This window comes from Grammomys surdaster, unplaced genomic scaffold (assembly GCF_004785775.1).
Source record: "Grammomys surdaster isolate TR1022 unplaced genomic scaffold, NIH_TR_1.0 125946, whole genome shotgun sequence".
NCBI lineage: Eukaryota > Metazoa > Chordata > Mammalia > Rodentia > Muridae > Grammomys > Grammomys surdaster.
The window spans coordinates 2,122,413-2,145,140 of NW_021620768.1; the positions used below are offsets into that span (position 1 = coordinate 2,122,413).

The 22,728-nt window shown below is 41.4% G+C and overlaps 1 protein-coding gene across 5 annotated transcripts in view; it reads left to right on the top strand.

Annotated features, from left to right (window-relative positions):
* Gon4l (gon-4 like) overlaps positions 1–22,728 on the top strand; it is a 70,825-nt gene that overhangs the window by 35,278 nt on the left and 12,819 nt on the right. For all 5 annotated transcript variants that reach the window (XM_028753350.1, XM_028753351.1, XM_028753352.1 and 2 more), the window contains 10 exons: positions 765–805; positions 5,448–5,471; positions 8,444–8,547; positions 12,782–12,980; positions 13,372–13,458; positions 15,384–15,552; positions 16,497–16,641; positions 17,977–18,127; positions 20,595–20,711; positions 20,972–22,717. In XM_028753350.1, the coding sequence (XP_028609183.1) occupies positions 765–805; positions 5,448–5,471; positions 8,444–8,547; positions 12,782–12,980; positions 13,372–13,458; positions 15,384–15,552; positions 16,497–16,641; positions 17,977–18,127; positions 20,595–20,711; positions 20,972–22,717 (2,783 nt within the window). The remainder of the gene's footprint in view (positions 1–764; positions 806–5,447; positions 5,472–8,443; positions 8,548–12,781; positions 12,981–13,371; positions 13,459–15,383; positions 15,553–16,496; positions 16,642–17,976; positions 18,128–20,594; positions 20,712–20,971; positions 22,718–22,728) is intronic.

The window sequence follows — 22,728 nt, forward strand, 5'->3', positions numbered from 1 at the left end:
TTATGGCCCTATGTTTGGCATTTCTACTTGGCAAGGGTTGTATTATACTTTGAATGCCAAAATGAATGTGGACATAGCCCTGTGTTGTAGGCAATGAGCTTAGTAAGGGCCTAGAAAGCAGTAGGTACTGGGCGGGTTGCTTGGGAGCTTCCCAGTCTGAAAGAGGTTGTCCTTTGGAAGCCTTCGGAAAGGACTTAAGATGAGATGCTTTAGTCACTGAAGGAGGGTAAAGAGTTTTGTAGTGAGTAGGGACATGACAGAGAAGGCCTATTGCAAGCAGAAGAGATTGCCACCTGGAGAGTCAGGCAGGGGTCAACTTGCCTTATCAGCTAGCTCTCCATGTGTGTGTCCGTTCATCTTTTTGCTTGGTTTTGAGACAGAATCTCATTATGTAGCCAGAGTTTGCTACTGACTCATGCAGCCCAGGAAGGTTCTGAATTATGTACAACTTTTACGTCAACCTCCTGAAAACTGGGATTATAATTCCATTTTTATTATAAATTCAGTGAATGTTTTCTGTGTCTTCCCAGTAGAATTTAAGCTTGATGGAAATAGACTCCTGTCCTGTTCTTTCATGTATCTCAGGCATCTCGAGCAGGCTTGAGAAATAGCTGATGTTTCACAACTGTCTTTGAGTTGATGCATGAAGGATGAATCTGAGCCTTGTTCACATGCCTGGGAGAAAAGATAACAAATCTTCAGAGTTCCTTCTTACTATAAAATGGACCCAAGTTTTGCTAACAAACTCCTTTGCTTCTTTACAGAAAAAGAAGTGAATGGGCTGATGGAGGAGCTGTTTGAGACTGTGAGTAATGACTCTTGAGTCAGTAGGTTGCTGGGATTCTGTAGTAAGCTCTGTCCTTTGCTCCTCAAAATTATCTTTCCAACAGAGTGGTCTGCCTGTGTCAGGGCCACCTAGGAGTAGAGTGGCCAGAACATTCTAGTAGCAGACTCTTGATCGACATGCTCTTTCTATGGGCTACCTTTGCAGACTATCGTTAGGACACTGATCACAAACTTTTTCCACAAAATTGTCTCTTGATTTTAGGTAATTTTTCAGTTGAAGCAGAAATTTGTTTAGCCCAGGAAAGTTTACCCTTTAAAGAGAGATTGGACTGGGTGGTTCTAAAGGGTAGTGGCAGATAAATCTGTCTCTCTGAAGATTTTTTGGTTGTGTGCGGAAACTGAAGAGATGGCTCAGTATTTGAGAGCACCTGCTCCTTTTCCAGAGGACCTAAGTTCAGATGTCAGGTCATAGGTGTCACAGCAGAGAGAAGCTCACCAAGATGCTAAACCTTAATTTCCCAAATGAGCAGAGTGGTTTAGCCTTCTTGGAAAAGACTGACAGCCAGGTAGCTCACTCCAGTTACTTTAGTCAAACATTATATAAGGTTAATTGGGGCTGGGAAAGGTTCCAAATACCAAAGTTATCTTGCCCTTGCATCCCATGAGAGCGAACAACTACACAAATCTCAGTCCCTTTTGAGCATGGATAGCCAGAATCAAACCTAAGAACTTTAGGTTTGCGACAAATATGTAACACTAAATTCTCTAGAGAGAGAACATTTGTTCAAAGTTCAAACAGTCTCAAAACAATTTTTCAGCTTCTACTAATTGACCCGAACATTTCACTCAAACCCAGGCACAAAGGCTTTACTACTGTAATATCACTACATCTTGCCCCTTTCTATTTTAAGTAATTAGGGATAACAATTCTGTTGAAGATTATGAAGTTGTACAGTAAATATGAACTTTTGTCTATCTATTTGTCTGACAGTTTTATCCAAATAAATCAAAGCCAGTAAAGTCATCACAAAGAATTATAAAAATTACAAAAGCAAGAAACTTATCAAAATGATTCATGGGTTTAAACGAAGCTGCAACATACTGTAAACATTCTGTACCATCCATCCCTGTTATGTCAGGCAGCTTCTTAGAAAATATTTCTATAATTTCTTGCTGCAAATCATAAATCATTTGAAAAGAGGTAGGATGACCTAATGAATACATTTTAGCCTTTTCTCAATTATATTTGCTGTCCTTGACTCTTAAAGATGTAATACAATAAGAAGTGAGGACATTCCACTCACATTTCACTTGTTCTCTCAGTAATCCTTACTGTAATCTAGCTTCTCTCTATTGTGCTATTGCATCAACTAGTCTTCTGTCTTACCTTGTTGTGTCCAGACTTTAAGGATGCATATTCCAATGTTTAAAAAATTCAACAGTTTGAACTTCTTTATGAAGAGCAATTCTTTTTTTTTTAAAGATTTATTTATTTATTTTATTTATGAATATACTGTAGCTGTCTTCAGACACACCAGAAGAGGGTATCCAGTCTCATTACGGATGGTTGTGAGCCACCATGTGGTTGCTGGGATTTGAACTCATGACCTCTGGAAGAGCAGTCAGTGCTCTTAACCGCTGAGCCATCTCTCCAGCCCCCGAAGAGCAACTCTTGATGTGGTAGCAGTATCAATTAATGTCCCAGGAGCTCAGCAATTATCAATCCCACCATCTGTTGCATACTTTACAATATTCTTTCAGCAAGGTTCTATAGTAGCATTATCACAGGTGAGTCTTGGCATGGTCTTGACAACTTCACTGAAAAGTAACATCTAAAGACATACTAGCATTGACACAGGTATGAAGAATATAGCGTGTACAAGTGATGCTATAATTACTAGGGTGCCATTGCACGGTCCTTACAGTAACAGATAATGGCACACAAGCCATAAAGGTGTGACTTTGATCTAAATTAAAGGGCAAATGAAATCTGTCATTAAAGTTTAACTTTCCATTCCCTGCTTCAAGTGATAAAAAGCACTTGCCAATTACTGCAAATTAGCCTGAATAGAATTACCAAATTGTATAGAGGGCCTGACATTCTAACTCCATGCCACTCAGTAGAATATCTAGAAGCAGAGGCAACTTCACAGTTTTGCTTAAATTGGACAATTGCCATTTCAATTCTGAGTGAGAATATAGTCCTCGAGGAGACCCATAAGGGCTCCAAGCAATGACTTCTCCTTGGGTGATACTAACTAGCACCTGACGGTTCCTACCTATATGTCGCTGTCAATGGATCCAATCAGATTGTTTATTAGTAATCTGTAATTTGCAAGATGGTAGATTTATGGAAATAGTGGTATTAATCTTTTATCCCTCAAATCCAAATGCACAAAGAATATGAACTTTTCTGTGAGAACTCTGCAGAGTACCATGATCAATTCTAGGTAACCAAATTTGAGAAGTTATAGTTAAACAATGAATTCCATTACCCATACAAATAGGAATTTTAAAATTTCCACAGTGTAATTTATAATTTCTTTACCCTCCTCTGCAGGTTGAGCAGGTCCATGATGCTCATAAGGACAGGTAGCCAAGAAGATTTATTGTCTACCACAGGAATACCCATGTCTCCCCAGTTTACTCCTGTGTTAATTGGTGGATTAGAAATATAAGCCCAATAAGTATGATTTGTCCCTGTCACCTCTACGGTTAACACAGACAGCACGGCAAGAAACAAGTTGTAGTGTTCAGAGGCTTCCCAGACAACTATTGTCTGCGCTTCATCAGCCAGTTTCTTAAGCTGTCCCCATGGAGGAGGATCTGCTTCAAAATCTTTTTGTTTTTTCCTTCTTAAAGCCATGCTATCCACATCAGCAGCCAAGGCTTCCTCTCTTGCTCATGTCAAATTTTAATTAGCTTTGGTGGAATCCAAAGTTTTTCCTCTTGTAGAATCAAAGGCATATGCTTAACCCCATATAATACCTTCCCTGTTTTCCATTCTGATGTTAATCCAATGCCTTCAGTTGCTGTTGTTCCTGTTTCACTAGTATTTAAAACTTTTAAAGTAAAGAAGACATTGTTCAATCTATCTTTGGGGGTTCTTATCATTTACCCTTTTTGTTTTAAAAGCATCTCTTTTAATGTATGATTAGATCTTTTTACAATTGCTTGTCCTATAGGGTTATGAGGAATACTTGTTGTATGCATTATATCATGTAAAAAAATTGTTTCATTTTATTAGAAAGATTAACAGATAGATTATCAGTTTTAATTAGTGATGGGATCCCCCATAATAGCCATTGTTTCTAATAAATGTGTAATTACACAATCTCCTGTTACAGACCTTAAGGCAGTTACTCGAGAAAACTCTGAATAAGTATCAATAGTATGATGTATATATTTTAGCCTCCCAAATTCTGTTAAACAAAATAGATCCATTTGCCAAGTTTCATTTCTTTGTTTACCTTTAGAGTTATTGCCTGCAGCTAAAGGAATTTGATTATTCAAGGAACATTTGGGACAATTCTTACAGATTTCCTAGCTTGTTGCCATATCACTGAGAACCTCTTCTTCAGGCCTTTATTATCAATGTGACATGTTTCTTTGAAAATTTGATGCTTCTAACACATTTCCTATTTATAGTTGATTTATTCAATTGTGTAAGTGGTCCTGGTAATCTGGTATAAGAACAAATACAATGGGTACTTTCTGTCTAATTGCTTGTAGCAGTTGCATAAATAATAAGCTTAATTCTGAGTTATCAGGAACAAGTTCAGCAGTTTCTATATGTAGAACAACTTCTGCAATATTGGGAATTTAATTATATTCAGAGCTTCAGAAAAATCTAATAGTACCATAAGAATTGCATATAATCCTGAGTTTTGAACAGAATCGGGACTTTGAACTACTTATGTTTCCTGACTCATAACCTGGCATTCCTAATTTATTTGCATCATTGTAAAAATGTTAAAGCTTTGAAGATCACTGATTTTTTTAATTCATTCTGTCCTTTTTAAAAATTGAAGTCTTTTTTTTCGCATATCTGTTGTTAATTTCTCCTAAGTAATTACTGCGTGCTCTCTGCCTGTTATCATCAGCCGTCGTAATTATGTGATTTGAGCCTTTGTATATGGGACTACACTTTATTGGCTCAAACTCTGTGGACTGACAAATTCTTACTCTGCCTTTAATAATTAATTCAGAAACTTTTTCTATATAGGTTTTTAATTTTTTAGTCTGTTTATACAGTAAAAATAATTCATTATACAATATTATCTTCTCTTTGCCAAAATTTTTCCAGAATGATCATCTAGTAAAATAACTAAAATATAATCAAGTTTAGGATCTAATCTGTCCACATAGGCATCTTATAATCTCTGTTTTACTTTGGCTGATTCCTTTTCTGCTTCAGCCATTAATTTTCCTGAACTGTTCTAATTTGAATCACATGGGAGGGTTTGAAGCAAATTACTTAACTCTTGAGTAGTTAATCCAGTAGTAAGGCATAATCAGTTAATATCTCCCAATAATTTTTGAAAGTCATTAAGCGGTTTTAATTTCTCTCTTATAATCTGAACCTTTTAAGATTGAATTTTTTGTTGACTCAGTTTAAATCTTAAATAATTTATAGAATTTCCTTTCTGTATTTTTTTCAGGTGCAATCTGTAGTCCCCAGTAAGGTAAAATCTTTTTGTGTTTCATTAAACGTTTTTTCTAAAGTATCTGTATCAGAATCAGCCAGTAAAGTTTCAACCATGTAATTAATGGTGAATAATGGACTCAGAAAACAGGTTATTAAAAAGTTATTGCTAGCCATTGTTGCACAAAATATTGACATACATTGGACTATTTAACATTCCCTAAGTAAGATCAGACCACTGATATCTCTTTACAGGTTTAACATTATTATACGTGATCACAATGAAAGCAAGTTTTTCTCTGTCTTGTTTTTGCAAGGGAATAGCAAAAAAAACCCAACAACAGTCTTTTAAATCAGTAACTATGTTAGGCCAATTTCTAGATAGTATAAAATGTAAATGAATTCTGTCTGCAAAGAACTCACATGCTGTATTACTTTACTTACCACTCTTTTTTTTTTTTTTCGAGACAAGGTTTCTCTGTATAGCCCAGGCTGTCCTGGAACTCACTCTGTAGACCAGGCTGGCCTCAAACTCAGAAATCCGCCTGCCTCTGCCTCCCAAGTGCTGGGATTAAAGGCGTGCGCCACCACTGCTTGGCTTTACTTACCACTCTTAAATCTGCTAACGTTCTCCATTTTCCTGATTCCTTTTTTATTACAAATACCCAGGGTTAGTAGAGTCCTCAATATGTTTAGCATTCAATTGTTTCTGCACCAGTTGCTCAAGTGCCATTAATTTTTCTTTTGTTAAGGGCCATTGATCTATCCATATCCATCTAACCATTTTAAAGGTAGTGCTGTTGGTATATTATGAACAGTGGCCTCTAGTTTAAATTTGGAAAGTAATTCTTGCTTTCCCCTGCTTATGGACAACCTGTATAGCCTGTGATCTTCCTTGATAATTTTTTCCAATACCTTTTCCAGGAATATAACCCATTTTAAATATAATCTTATGAGCTGTTTCTGAAATTGAAGCAATACTAATTTGAGTTCTCATTGTTGTAACAAATTTCTTCCCCATTGGGTTATGACTATGTCAGCCACATAGGTTTTAACTTTCCTATTTGACCTTCTCGACATATACATTTAATCCAGTCAACACTGGTTCACTTGAGATACCGTTCCAATACCTATAAACTGAGTAGAGACTTCTTGCAATGGCCAATTTTGATTCTAAGATTCTTCAGAAACTATAGATACATCTGCCCAAGTGTCCACTAAACTGTAAGTTCAATACCATTTGTCATTTACCTTTATTTTAGCCTTTCATCATTAATAACAGTTTGCCAGAATACTTTCCTCTCAGTTCTTCTGTCACAGGGTTTCCATTGCTGTGAACAGACACCATGACCAAGGCAACTCTTATAAGGACAACATTTAATTGAGGCTGGCTTACAGGTTCAGAGGTTCAGTCCATTATTATCAAGGCAGGAGCATGGCAGCATCCAGGCAGGCATGGTGCAGGAGGAGCTGAGAGTTCTGCATCTTCATCTGAAGGCTGCCAGGAGAAGACTGGCTCCCATGTGGCTAGGAGGAGGGTATCGAAGCTTACTCCCACCGTGACATACTTCCTCCAGTAAGGCAGGAGAGACCTCCTAATAGTGCCATCCCCTGGGCCAAGTATATTTAATATAGCTGTCATTAAGTCCTTTCAGTCTTGTGGTATAATTCTATTCTGCACAGCCCAATTGTTTATTACCTGTCTCACATAGGCTGAATGCATTCCATATGCTACCACTTTAATTGCCTCAAATCTGCTTTATATGTAGGTTTCCAATTAATCTGAACATACCCTTGAGGGTGTTGAATATCAGCTGGCATTTGTTGCAGTGTTATTGGAAACGCTTGAGGTTTTTTTTGTAGACCTAGGCAATAATTCTGCTCCTGAGAAATTACACAGACCAGCAATTGAATTTCCCATGACTTCTGCCAAAATCCTGGAGATGCGTTCACCTCCTTGTAAGCACAACTTCTTTCATGTCCAGTCTCAGTCTGACTCCTCTCCCTCCTGGTCCACAGTGTTGGGCACCAGCAGATGACCCACACAAATCTTAGTCCCTTCTGACCATGGCTAGCCATAATCAAAAGGAAGAAGTCCAGGTTTGTCAGGACTGACTTAGGACCAAGTGTGGTCCAGCTGCAAATTCTCATATAGCCTTAACTGTAGATTCTTTAGAGAGACAACATTTCTTCAAGGTTCGAACAGTCTCAGAACAATTTCTCAGCTTCTTTTAATTGACCTGAACATTGTAAAGGCTTTGCTGAATCATTTCACCCAAAGCCAGACACAAGGCTTCACTGTTCACATCACCGCAGTTCCCAGCACCCACGCTGAGTGGTTCTAGCTGTTCCTCTTGCTCTCACAGTCTTTCTGCTTCCCTTTCTGCCATGTTCCTGGAATCTTACGTGCAGGACTGTGTTATTTCCTTTGTGATTGGGCAGGAGTGCCTTAGATGTGTCCTTTGTTACTGGGCAGGAGTGTGCTGTAATTTGTCCGTGCGACTGGGTAGGAGTGTGTTGTCATATGTCCTTTTTGACTAGGCAGGAGTATGCTGTAGACATGTTCTTTGTGACTCGCCTCTATAGATCTCCATTTTGATTGGTTGTAGTTTTCTGTAATGGTCTCTGTCAGTTGCAGAGAAAAATTTCCTTTAGTGAGAAATACTATTTTTTATGTGAGTGTATGGTTTTGCTGAATGTGTCTGTCTGTGTCACCACATGCTTGGTGACTCTGAAGGTCAGAAGAGGCAACTGGATTCTCTGGACTGGAGTTACAGATGGTTATGAGCTACCATTTTGGGGATGGGACTTGAACCTGGGTTCTCTGGCAGAACAGTGAGTGTTCTTAACCCCTGAGCCAACTCTAGCCCATAGGCTCTCTTTTGGGTCTCAACATTATTAAAATCCCTGAATTCTGCAGTTTTTACTTATGTTTCTCATTGCTAGAGATATTTATAAATAGGAATCATTCCCTTGAGAAAACCCTCCTCTTTTTTTTTTTTCCTCCCACAGTTCCAAGATGAAATGGGATTCTCCAATATGGAAGACGATGGCCCGGAGGAAGAGGAGCGTGTAACCGAGTCTCGGCCTAGCTTCAACACCCCTCAAGCCCTACGGTATGCTGGCTGAGACTTAGAGTGAAGGGATTAATGTATTTTGAAAAGGTTTTTTTTTGTTTTGTTTTGTTTTTAATTATAGTTAATCTTTAATCAGCCTCTTGTTTAGGATGAGAAGTTCTGGAGGTAAGTTTGTTGTCAAACAAACAAAATCAGTCTCCTTGTTTTGGGGCAGTGCAGCTCTAGACAAAGCTGTATCTGTTTGGGAAAGGAGAAAAAGCATAGCTGGGCCTCAGAGCAGCTCCTCCAGGCGAGCGGTGCCGGAGAGGTGTTGAGAGCTTTGCAAGGCCAGCAACAGAAACCACCCTCTGTGTCATGTTGTTATGATGCCATATTCATGGTTTGTCATTAACATCTAATTGGACACTTAACACATTGATGGAGTAAGCATCCTGCTATGATGTCCTAAGAGCCAGAAACAAGCCTTTTTGTATAAAGTTGCTAACTAGTAAGTGATAAGGGGTGGCATTATCTCCTATGACCACTTCCTGATGACATCTGGGTGTCATAGTTGGGGACCCAAGAAAGCTCAAATGCTGTCCAAGGCCAGGAAGAGCAGGCTCTTTACTTACTGTCCAGGCTCTGTGGGATTTCTGGAGATAGGGAAGCACAGGCCTTGTTGGAGCAGTCTGTGAGTGAGGCTGGAGCACCTGGGGTAAGATGCTGTGGAGCTGACACCTGGAGCTGGTTGTGTTGCTGGAGCAGTCTGTAGGTGATTTTAAATCTGCTGGCACAGATCACCAGGGAGAGAAGGTAAAGGAAAGGAATTTAGGGGAAATGTTTATCCAGGGCGTGCATTTGAAATTTCCTGGCCCACAGTCCTGGTAGTTGGCTGAGGGGAGTCCCAAGACCAGGGGAGAAAAAAAGCTCCTACCCTCAAGAGTAGGCAATAGATGGGAAGCTTGGGATGCTGGTTGACAGGACTTCTCTGGAGTTTATTTGACCTGGGAGAAGACAGTGCAAGTCAGTCCCATGCAGCTTACAAGAATTTGTTAAGTTTATCAAAGAGATAAAATGTTAGCTATGTCAGTGTTACCACTGTCTGTAGTCTCTATTTAAGACCCACATTGCAGAAAAGCTCATAGCAGGAGCTTGGGACCCCAGCAGTGATTCAGTACACCAGGTAGGTCCAAATCTATTAAACGTGACAGAGACTCACTGGCTACCTGAGCAGTTACCCTCCACGGTAATCTTAATTCCTTTGTGGGGCAGAAGTCCCAGGGCAGCATCAGTCTTTGGCCATCAGGCCCGAAAGATCCAACAGACTTTCCTGTGGAGAAGGAACTTGGAGGAACAGGCTGTGTTGTCCAAGCAAAGTGGGACAGTTAGCTCCACAGTAGCTCACTTGACCATAGTTTGTACAAGTGCTGCAGAAGGTGAGATGAAGGGCAGTATTTCATGTTGAGGCTGTCCTTGCCACATTTAAAGCATGTTCCGGGTGGAATTCTTCTGTGAGCCATCATTTTCTTTGGAGACCTTGAGACTACAGCTAGGATCTGGAGGTCTCTGTCAGTCCTAGTAAAGTTTTTTGTGTTAAGCGTTTTAAAAGCCATATTCAGCAGATCTCTGATAAGTTTTGAGGACCATTATTTATTAAATATAAAGTAGTTGGGCAGTGGTGGCTCAGGCCTTTAATCCTAGGACTTGGGAGACATAGGCAGGTGAAACTCAGATTCCTGAGTTGGAGACCAGCCTGGTCTACAGAATGAGTTCCAGGACAGCCAGGGCTACACAAAGAATCCTGTCTCAAAAAAGCAAGATAAAATTTAATAAAAACCCCTTTTTTTCTTTTAAAAATATTTTTATTATTGTACTGGGTAATTTTTTTGTTTGTTTGTTTATTTTTGTTTTTTCAAGACATGGTTTCTCTATGTGTTATCTCTGGCTGTCCTGGAACTTACTTTGTAGACCAGGCTGGCTTTGAGACCTACCTGCCTCCCAAGGGCTAAGATTCAAAATGTGTACTACCACACCAAGTTTAAACCCCAATTCTTGAATTGAAACTTTTTTAGTATCAAAATAAAATTATTATTCGAAGTGTACCATTATCACAGGGCTTTTTAGTATGACTGAGTTTATCCTATTAGCTAAAGTTTATCAAAAGGAGCAAAGACAAAGAAGCTATAGTGATGGTACTGTGACCCTGGGTAGACCTTAGGCATTCATAAATCTTATTTTTCAAATGTATCTTATTTTAAACACATGTTATTATTTATCTAAATTTCCAGAAAGACTGGTGTTGAACAGTTAATAAAGACTTAAATAGTTAGCCATAAATCTTAAATTAGCTTTTGTTAATCTGAGTAGATCTTTATAATCTTAAATTTTTATCATCATGCAAAAATCCATGCCAATCCAAACTATTTTGTATAATTGTTGTTTTCTTCCTCTAAAAAGAGATGCAGGGATAAATTGGGGGCTTTGCAGGACTGAGGAGTGCTACAGTTGTTGCTTTATGCCATGCGGTCATCTTAAGATGGTGACATTATATGGCCTGTATCCTTTAATGTTAATAAAGATGGCTGTCAGTCATGAAGCTGCTTACACTGTGATGAGGTCATCAGCTGTGATGGAGGAAAGTGACTTGGATGCTAGTAGACAGACTCTTTTAAAAACAGGAGTCAAGTCGAAGTTATATATAATATATTTTAGACAAGAGTTAAGTCACATATATACCCATGTATAGATTTTTGATTATAAGCCATTTGTTACAAGTTTTAAGCCAAATTTTACTGATTTTCAGATTCTTTTACCAAACCCTAATTTATTTATTTGTAAATAAATTTACAAATCCTGAGATGTGTTTACAGCATAGTCTTAAAAGGTTTTTTGAGAGCAAAGCACAGAGGAATCATAGGGATAAAAGATTTAAGAATGGAAAATTGTAGAACCATAGCAACAAGAAGCTTTACAATTAATTATTTGGTTGTCCTAGCAGAAGTTGTTATAATCTATGAGAATTTGAAACTTGAGTACGCCATCTTTGTCCCTCCCTCTTATCCTGAGGCCAAGCTGTTTTCAGTAAGACAACAAGACTTTAAAAAAATCTCTGAGTGTGGAATGGAATTGAATCCAGGGAGAAAAGAAGGAAGGGTCTTAAAAAGAACCCCACACAGGAGGGTTAGGCAGCTAAGAGACCAGTGAGCCACAAGGGACAAGTGTTCTCTGTTCTAACTTAGGTACAGCCTTACTTAGGGCTTTGATTTTTTTACAGAAATGAATGAAGGGCAGCTGGATTGGAAAGGGCTGGCTTAGCAGGTCACAGAGGAGAGAGAAAATGCTGCACTTCTCTAGTATTCTTTGTTGCTATTGGTGTTAGGGAAAGTGTCAGCCAAAGACCCCAAAGACAAAGTTGTCAGCACAAAGAATTGTTTGCCCCGGAGAGACAAAAGGGTAGGGATGAGGGACAAAGGCAGGAGATAGAGGATAGCTGAGAAGGGGGGGACAACAAGGGAAACTCGGAGGGGTCTTTGTCCCAGAGGACAAAGGACTGCCTCTGAATAGAAAGAAGACAGACAGGGCCCATAGGCAAAAGGTAGTTTATAAAGGTAGGTGGGAAAAGCCTGTGTTAGGATGAGGTGTTTAATTTTAAGTGGGCATCTTAATGAGGTGAGCCAAAGGGGGCTTTTGATTGCTGAACTTGAGTACTTTGTTAGTCCTCCTCAAGAGGAGGAAGTAGCCAAATAAAGGAATCAACCTTGGTGACTAGCTGTAATGGTTTTTTAGCAAGGTAGAAGGAATGGGATAGAACAGCAAAGGGCTGCCAGAGCCACGCTGGTCACACTGGAGCTAGCCAGAGTCCCTCCAATTTGGAAGCAGTTATAAAGCGGCATATGTTAGTATAATGCAAGAATGATGGCGTCCCACTCACCTGTGGCATTGTGTTACACCATTGTTTCTCTGTTCCTAGATTTTAATTTCTTTTCTTCTCTAAGTGTTTTATATAGTGAAGTAATTATATTAAAATAAGGTGGAAAATATTTCAGAGTATTATTTGGAATTGCTGGAGATTGAACCCAGGAGGTATGAGCTCAAACTATCCTCTAACTCCAGACTTCTTTTATTTGAATACAGTGCTAACAGTCGAGGGAAATATTTGCTGAAGGAGCAAGACTAGTAAGACGTCATGATCAAAGTGAACAGAAGGTGTTCATGCTGGTTAATATGTCCTTATAAGGAACTGGCTGTGTTGTGGACCTAGGGAAATCTACAAGTTATATCTTGTTGGGAATAGGTTTGAGGAACCATTGGCCAACTTACTAAATGAACGACATCGGACGGTGAAAGAGCTGCTTGAACAGCTGAAAATGAAAAAGTCTTCAGTCAGACAGCAGCCTGGAGTGGAGAAGCTGAAGCCCCAGAAGGAGAAAGTTCATCAGACTCTGGTTCTCGACCCGGCACAACGGAGCAGGCTTCAGCAGCAGATGCAGCAGGCAAGGCTTTTCTCACTGTCTTGCCGTTAGATTATCTCCTTAGCCAGAAGGAAGCAGTGTGGTAAAGTCAGAGGTGGGTCAGGTAGGAAATCAAATAAAGACCATGATAATGTGCAGGGTGAGAGATTTTGGAATTCTTAGTAACACATTCACACTCTAATACCTGTCAGTATTACTTTTTCTTATTCCAGTCTTAGTCTCTCTAGTTTGAGGTTCAAGTTTGTCTGAGTTTGGTTTTGGCCAAAGGAACATAACTCAAACACATGCCAAGATCATGCTTTGCTCTAGTCTCTCTGAGAAGCAAGATACATGTGGTACATTTGCAGACTTTTTGGTAAGATCTGTTTCTGAACTGGCAATATTATAATGTGTCTTTTTTTTCCCTTCCCAGCATGTTCAGCTCTTGACACAAATCTACCTTCTCACCACCTCCAACCCCAACCTCAGCTCCGAGGCCAGTACCACCAAAATATTTCTTGTAAGGTTCCATATATCCATAACTTGGAAGATTTAAGTATGATATCTGTTTAACTGTTAATGTTATGTACTGGTTGGAATCTATCTACATTTCTTCTTCTTCTTTCCTGGATGTGTTTGTTCTCTCCCTGCCTGTCCTGTGACTTCCCCTCTTTGTTTGACAGAACACAGTCTGGGGAAATGTTTGAACGTCATTTTAATTGCATACTCCTCATCTTGAGATCCATCCTCCCACATCACCTGGCTTTTTGGGGGGGGAGGGGAGATGGGGTCTCATGTAGCTCAAGCTGGCTCAGACTCATGAGTTCGTCTGATCTTCCTGCCTCTACTTGATAAGGACTTGAGTTACAGATGCACACTACCATGCCCAAATTATGGGCACTGTGGGTATAACCCAAAGTCCCCCATGTGTTAGGCAAGTGCTCACTAACTGAGCTCTGCAGCACTCCTAGCCATTGATACTTCTGTTTTTATAGATGTTGAGTTCATTACCTGCGTATTAGGCTCAGCTTTAGTGTTTAATGTAGAATTAATTTTGCTTATGACATTTATAAATATTTTGAAAGATTTATGAATTTTAATGGGTCCTCCCTCCTTCCCACTCTCTTCCTCTTTTTTCCACCAGTTCTTTCTCATTCTTAAAGATTTAATAATAGATCTGTGGAAGGAGATAAGAAAGAAGTTTCTATTGGAAGAGGCTCTATGAGAGGAGAATTTTGTAGAAAGCCCTTTGTGGTTTCATGATGGTGTTTGCCAATGTGCCAAACTTCCTTTGTGATAAAAGAGGCTTTTCACTTCTTACTGTATCCAGAAGATCATGAGAAAAAAATATTTTTTGATATATTATTCAGAAAATGTTTAAAAATGTCTATCACTGTTTTGTCTACTAGTGCACAACGTGTATGCTTGATGCTTGTGGAGGCCAAAAGAGGGTGACAGATCTTCTGGAACTGGAGTCATGGGTGTTTGTGAGCCCCCACATGCGTGCTAGGGACTGAACTTGGGTCTTCTATAAGAGAGCAAGTGCTTTTTAACTGCTGAGCCAGCTCTCCAGACCATCGGAAATTTTAAAACAAAAACAAACCAACCCCAGGAAGTGGGTCAGGTGGTGATGCATACCTTTAATCTCAGAACTCAGGAGTTCCAGGACAACCAGGGCTATTACACAGAGAAAACCTGTCTTGAAAAATTAAATAAAAAGAAACAAAATTCCCCCATACCAGAAAAACCCAAAACTAGGGGTGGGTGTGGTGGTGCTGTTTATTTTCCATATTTAGTATTTGGTGAATGAGAAAGGAGGATCCTGAATTAGGCTGTCCAGGCCTGGAGAGTGAGACTGTCTTGAAAGACTGGTGTGTGTGCTCGGGAATCTAATATTCTGACATTTTTCCTCCCCACACTGCTGAGGTTAAATCTAGGGCTTGTAGCCTAGTTCCAACTGCCCAACTAATTCTAACAGCCCAACTACTGAGTCCTCAGTCTACCTTGAGTATAACATGCATCTGGAAGACAGGAGTGTTACAGTACGAGACTTAGAAAAGTAGGGCATAGGGCTGTTCATCCAAAGGACCTGGGTTCAATTCCCAGCATGCATTTGGCAGCAGCTCACAACAGTCCAAAACTCTAGTTCCAGGGAGTCTGACTCCCTCACACAGACATACATGCAGGCAAAATACCAATGCATGTAAAATAAAAGTAAGTAAATAACTAAAAAAAAAAAAAAAAAAAGACAAATGAGTGTAGATCCCATTCTTGAGTGCTTGAGGCCAAAGACAGAGAAGTTACAATGGAATGATATCAGTTAAAGATTTTTGCTTGCCTCTCTAATCCTATTGCAGGAAGGGCCCTTCCACCTTGAGAGGTCGAGGACTGTTGTATTAGTTGTGTGGAGTCACCTCAGAACTCTTTTGTGTCCTTTCTCCCCAGAAAGAGCTAGGCACCTTTGCTGAGAACTCCATCGCGCTTCACCAGCAGCTCAACCCCAGGTTCCAGACCTTGTTCCAGCCTTGTAACTGGACGGGAGCTATGCAGCTCATCGAAGACTTCACCCACATCAGCGTCGACTGCAGCCCTCATAAAACTGTCAAGAAGACTGGTAGGAGATGCGTATGTGAAGTTCAGGTTCTGATTGGCAGTGAAAGATGCAGGTCTTTAATGTTTTCGCTATAATTCTTAGAGTATGGGAGATTTGTAATTTATTCTGTCTTTTATCCTTTATTTTCTATGCTTTATGATCTTATGTTAATATCTATGCCAGAGTAAGATGTAGACAAGATAGGGATGCAGGAATCATTGCTAGGACCTGGACTTGAACGACACATGGGGAAGTGTCTGGTGTCCCATGAACAGTAAGTAGTTGGGGTTTGGTAAAGAGTAAAGTCAGGTTGTGAAGTTTCACATTCAAAGTGACCAGGGATGTAGCTCAGTGGTAAAGTCCCTACCTGTATCATGTGACAAATATTTATAGTTCGTTTCTAACTTGGGGCCTATTTCCCAAATCAAAATGGGAATGCCACTGGTACTTTCTATATATTTCTAAAATTACATTTATATATCTAAACACAGGAATACACACACACACACACAAGCATGCATGTACGCACATGCACACCAGACAGCTTTAAGAGTTGTTTTTCTCCTCCTACCATCTCACTGACATCCAAAACGCTAGGTTTGTAAGAGAGAATAACCAAATTGTAATGTTTTTATCTTGAAGAACAAAAATCTTGTTGAAGGTCTTTGTCTTGCAAAGATGTTTTAAAGAGAGACAGGATGAAACTGTGAGTCTAGCAGCGTGTATAGGTTCTCTTCATGCCTGTGTTCCTGTGTCAGTGGAGAAAGTGTTCCTTATAGGAGCACACAAGAGAATCAGCTCTGCAGACCTCCTGTTAGGCAAGTGTTAGGTTGCAGTGACTGGAAACTTGAGTGAGTCGAGTAAGAGGGCGGGGCGAGCCTGTGTGAGTGCCGAGTGGACTTAGGCCTTTGTGAAGCTCTTTGGTTCTTGGATTATATTTATCTCAAGATTTTTTTCTCTTACAGCCAGTGAATTTCCCTGTTTGCCAAAACAAGTGGCTTGGATCCTGGCCACAAACAAAGTTTTCATGTATCCAGAGCTCCTCCCAATATGTTCCCTGAAGGCAAATAATCCTCGGGATAAGACCATCTTTACCAAGGCTGAGGATAAGTACGTTTACTGTGAAGATGACCCCAGTGCCTTAGAGAAAGACAAAGGCAGTTGTTTGAGAAGCTTGGGGCAAATAAGATGTGTGTGAAAAGCTGGCTCCTCTGCAAGTGCAGGCTGTGCTCCTAAGCACTGAGCCCTCTCTCCAGCCCTGACACACACACACACACACACACACACACACACACCATGGTTCTTGTTCGTTTTTTGTTCTTTGCCTTTAGTTTCTGATGCTCCTACTTCTAATTTTAAAATCTTACAAAAACACAGGATTTGCTGAGTGATGGTGGCACATACCTTTAATCCTAGCATTTTGGAGGCAGATGTAGGCTGATCTGTGAGTTCAAGTCCAGCCTGGTCTACAGGGAAAGTTCCAGGTCAGCCAGCACTACACAGGGAAAATTTGTCTCAAAACAAGGCAACAACAAAACAAAACAAAGAACTTCAAATTGTCATTTTATGCTTGAGTTATTCATGATTTATTGTTGTCTGAGTTAAGCCCTAATGGATCCAAAGCTACGCTTGTATCAATTTTGTTACTGTGGATGACTTTGAACTTTGAACCCTTTGGCCTCTACATCCTAAGAGCTGTGGTTTTGGGGGTTTTGTTTGTTTGTTTTTGTTTTTATTTTGGTATTGGAGTTGTGTTTTTGTTTTTTTTTTTTTTTTACCTTTGTGGGAAGGGTTTGGGTACAGAGTGATATTGTGTAGTCTGTGCTAGCCCCCAGCTTACAGCAGTACTCACGCCTCAGCCTCTCAAGTGTTGAGATTGCAGGAGTGTGCCACCATGCCTGGGATGGCTTATTCTGACATGTAATACTCTTCTGTTGTTTGTGAATTATAAGCAGTCTCATTTGTGCTTGCTCAGTGCTCTATCTCAGGCCCGCTGTTTTCTTGAAACCAATCTAGGGCACACGAGAGTTCAATCCTAGGACCTTCCATATGGTAGGCAAGCACTGTAACCAACGAGTTAGCTACATTACAACCCTTGTTTTGTTGGTACAGGCTTGTGCCATGAAGCCCAGGCTGGTCTCAGCTGTGGCACCTCCTTCCTTGGCCACCTGGGTGCTGAGAGTGTGCAGGTGGCTGTTTTTGTTTGTTCTTTTTTTCTGTCACAAGACTTCACCAAGGATGTTTGTGCAAAGCACTTTAAGCACATTTATTTTCAATAGTGCTGAGGGATTAATCCAGGGTCATTGAGCTTTTTATGTTTTGTTCTTAAAATACTCAGTGCTGTAACTATCCGAAGGTGTGGGAAGTGGTTGTGGAATCTGAGCAGTTTGAGAGCTCCTTGTGAGCGGTCTGTGAAGTTAGGTTGTCTCATTGCCTTTCTCTCAGCCTGTTAGCTTTAGGACTGAAGCACTTCGAAGGGACTGAGTTTCCTAAGCCTCTCATCAGCAAGTACCTCGTGACTTGTAAGACTGCTCACCAGCTGACGGTGAGAATCAAGAACCTCAACCTGAACAGAGCTCCTAACAACGTGATTAAAGTGAGTGTGAAAACTCCCTGTGCCCCCTTCCCCTCTAAACTGTCAGCAAAGGGAGGGCGGCATTCCAAGAGAAGGCTAATCTAAAGGGTGATTCCTCCCACTATGTGAGATTAGATCTGTTCATTTCCTACTAAGGCATTGATTCATTGATTTGCTCCAAAGTACCTATAGCTTACCTTCTCTTACCTAAGTAAGAAATCATTCATGTCACAGGGTCCCACAAGTCCTTGTTCCTTCTAACCACATTGTATCCCTCTTACTCTGGCTTTCTTTGGGTAGACAGTTTTCCATTTGGAAACCTTCACACAGTTCTGCTTTCTTTTCTTTAAAAGATTTCTTTTTTTTTTACTTAAGCATGGGTCTACGTGTGGGTGTGTGCAAGTGTGTGCGGGTGCCTTACACCCTCTGAAGCTGGAGCTGTATGCAGCTGTGAGCCACCCAGCATGGGTGCACAGGTGTTGGGCACTGAGCTGGGTCCTCTCTGATTGTAACCATGGAGCCATTTCTCCACGTTCCAGAGCTGCTTTATGGTTTCCTTATTTTTATCAAAAGTTATGTAGAATGTACTTCAGGAGTCATGGGAACCAGGGTGGCAGTGCAGTGCTGTAACTTGTGGGTTCGGTAGACTGAGAGGCTGGCGTTTGCTCAGGGTTCCACATGGATAAACAAACAACAGAGGAAAAGATTAAATAGTTTAAAGAGTCAGACTTTTTTTTTCCAAAGATTTATTTATTTATTATTTATATGAGTACACTGTAGCTGTCTTTAGACACAGATTAGAAGAGTTCATCAGATCCCATTACAGATGGTTGTGAGCCATGATGTGGTTGCTGGGAATTGAACTCAGGACCCCTGGTAGAGCAGTCAGTGTTCTTAACCACTGAGCCATCTCTCCAGCCCGAGTCAGACATTTTATGAGGCTTTTAGTATGCAAGTGTTTTATCCCTTCCCCTGGTGGCTCAAGTGTTTGAAGGTGCTGTGCTTACTGTAGTATTATTTAGCAGGGTTATAACTGACTAATTGGTGTTTGGATTTAGACCTAAATTACTAACCTCCAGTCATGGGTTCTTGCCTGTCTGCCTTCATCCCTTCCTCGTTTCCCTCCTTTTCTGTCTCCCTCCTTCAGTGTTAGAATATGATGTCTCACTAAACCAGGTCCCTAGCACCCTTCCTTACTCATTTACTCTTTTAAAAATGTATTGCTTAAAGATTTGTCATTGTCTGTGTGTATTTGTGTGTGGCTGGGTATTTGTGGACCTTGTGTGTGCGGGTGCCTGTGGAGGTCAGAAGAGGACACTGGATTCATTGCCTAGTGTGGGTGTTGGAACTGAACCTAGGTCCATTGTAAGAGCAGCAAGCACTTTAACTATTGAACTATCTGTCAACCTCCCTGATTTATTGCTTTATTTATGTATTTTTAAAATCACACTTGTTTACATGATTAGGGGCATGCACATGTCACAGTGCACACGCTAGGTCAGAGGACAACTTGACGAAATCTGTTCCTTCCTTGTACCAGACTCAAGCCTACTGGCTGCACCATTTATTCTACTTATTAGCTAGCTAGTTTGTTTGTTTGGGGCAGTGTCTCTTGGTGTATGTTCTTCCTTTAATTATTCATTGATTGATTTGAGGCTAAGTCTCTGTGTATCTGTGTACCCTTGTCTGTCTTGGAACTTACTATGTAGACCTTGTGGAGATCCTTTTTTCTCTGCCTCTCAAGTGCTGGGATTAAAGATATGTGTCACCACACTTGGCCCATTTACTTTTAAAATGAGACTAACATAATCTGTCTCTACCTCTCTTTTTCCTCCTCCTTTTCCTGGGATTATAGATGGGTTCCATGATGCTTGGTTCATAGTGTCTTTTCTTCTGTCTTTTCCAGTTAGCACTTTTACTTGCTTAAAAGTAGTTTCTATGTATAATGAGGGTTAAGCTCTGTGTACAAGAGAAGACTTTTTTGTTTTTTTTGTTTTTTTGTTTTTCGAGACAGGGTTTCTCTGTGTAGCCCAGGCTGTCCTGGAACTCACTCTGTAGACCAGGCTGGCCTCGAACTCAGAAATCTGCCTGCCTCTGAGTGCTAATAATCCAAGTGCTGGGATTAAAGGCGTGCGGCACCACTGCCCGGCAAGAGAAGATGTTTAATAAGATTATTTTGATCATTTACTTCCTGTTCTTTGTGACCTAAACTTCCAAGGGTCCCTACAGTGGTGGGGTCATTGGAGAAGATAGGTTTGAGTTCTAGTGATAATCAGAATGGATGTTTGCATTTAGATATTGAATAATTATAAAATCTTCATTAGTTAGAGATACTGTGAAATACAGAAACATTCAGCATATACTCCTGATCCGTGTGTGTGTGTGTGTGTGTGTGTGTGTGTGTGTGTGTGTGTGTGTATGAAACCATCAGCCACCCCGTTAACCAGTCTGAAAAAATATGGTTTACAGTTTATGTTTTCACCTTTAGTTTTATAAGAAGACCAAGCAGCTGCCCGTTCTGGTGCGGTGCTGTGAAGAGATCCAGCCACATCAGTGGAAGCCGCCTATTGAGAAGGAAGAACACCGGCTTCCGTTCTGGTTAAAGGTCTGGCCCTCCTTCAAAATCTGTATGAGGCAGAAGTCACTAAAAGCACCTATAGGAGTTAAGTGATAATTTACCAAAGTAAATTCAGAAAGAGTTTATAGAATTGGAATGTGATTGTATTAGAAAATTGATGCAGAGAAAAACCCTTCTTGAAACCATATGTTGAGGCTGCCTTTCAGTAGTCCTTAGAATCCAGAAAGCTAGTTTTTCTTTCCCCTAACTTCTGATGTGTGCTAGAGCAGAGTGTTCTTGTCCTGTAGGCCAGTCTACAGTCCATTCAGGATGAACTGCGGAACATAGCTGAAGGTGCTACAGAGGGAGGAAGTGTGACCACAGCCACTGAGACCAGCACAGATCAGCACTTACAGAAAGCCAGCCCCGTCCCAGGGAGTGAAACTCAATACCCACTGCTGCTGCCCAAGGGTGTAGTACTCAAACTGAAGCCAGGTTCCAAGCGATTCTCCAGAAAAGCTTGGCGACAGAAGCGGCCATTGGTCCAGAAGCCCCTCCTTATCCAACCCAGCCCCTCTGTTCAGCCTGTGTTCAACCCTGGGAAAATGGCAACCTGGCCAACTCAGTCAGAAGTCCCTCCAAGCAACACAGTGGTCCAGATTCCTCATCTAATCCAGCCAGCTGCTGTCTTACAGACACTTCCAGGTTTCCCCTCAGTGGGGGTCCGTGGAGAAGATGGTTTTGAGTCTCCTGCAGCACTGCCTACTATTCCTTGTGGGTCTGAAGCCAGGACCAGCTTCCCCTTGTCCGAGTCTCAATCAGCACCGCCTTCTTCCACTACACCCAAGTTAATGTTACCCTCTCTTGCCCCTTCTAAATTTCGAAAGCCATATGTGAGGCGTAAGCCCACAAGAAGAAAAGGAGCCAAGGCTTCCCCGTGTGTGAAACCTGCTCCCATCATCCACCCCACCCCTGTCATCTTCACAGTTCCTGCCACCACAGTGAAGGTCGTGAGCCTCGGTGGTGGCTGTAACATGATCCAGCCTGTTACTGCAGCTGTGGCACCCAGTCCCCAGACCATTCCTATCACCACTCTCCTTGTTAACCCTACTTCTTTCCCCTGTTCACTAAACCAGCCCCTTGTGGCCTCACCCATCTCCCCCCTAATTGTTTCCAGCAATCCTCTGACGCTTCCTGTGACATCTATCCCTGAAGATAAGGCCCAAGTGAACTTGGATATTGCTGAAGGGAAAAATGCTCCTCAGAACCCCGAGTCCAAGTTAAAACCCCCAGAACTAACTCCTCTCTGTGCTGCTGTCTTCTCCAAAGAGGAGCCCAGGTCGTGGCCTTCAGATACCGGAAGCCAGGAAGCATTCTCTGAGTCCAGTGCCTGCAACTGGACTGTTGTGAAAACAGAAAGCCAGGAAGGGTCTTCCGAGAAGACTGCATACGGCTGGACTGTTGTGAAAACAGAAGATGGTGGGCATGCTGTGGAGCCATTGCCTCAGAATCTCCGGGAGTCTCTGACCTCTCCATCGGAGGATGTACTGACTATGGTCAAGATGGAAGCTGAGGATTGTATGGAGGAAATCTCCGGCAACTTCCCCAAGCAGGACATTGGCGAGGAAGTGAAAGAGGAGTGTTCTGTGGAATTAGACAGGGACTCCCCACAGGAGAAGCCTAGTAGTGCTGGTGAGATGAGAAAACAGACATTCCTGCAGAGGGAGGAGACACAGGCCACTAAACCCCCTTCCGTGTCCCAAGATGCTCCTGATGAGGGACGTGCAAGTAGGGATGCAAGCAAAGGGTTGCCAAGAAGCACTCCGTCCTCCGTGGACCAGGCCCCGGTGCTCGGCAGTCCTGCAGGGAAGCCTGAGGACTCAACCAGTGCGGATGGTCAGTCTGCGGGAACGCCAGCAGGACCAGACACTGGAGGGGAGAAGGACGGGGCTGAGGAAGAAGAGGAGGAGGACTTTGATGATCTCACCCAAGATGAAGAAGATGAACTGTCATCAGCTTCTGAGGAGTCTGTGCTTTCTGTCCCAGAACTCCAGGTAAGGCCCAG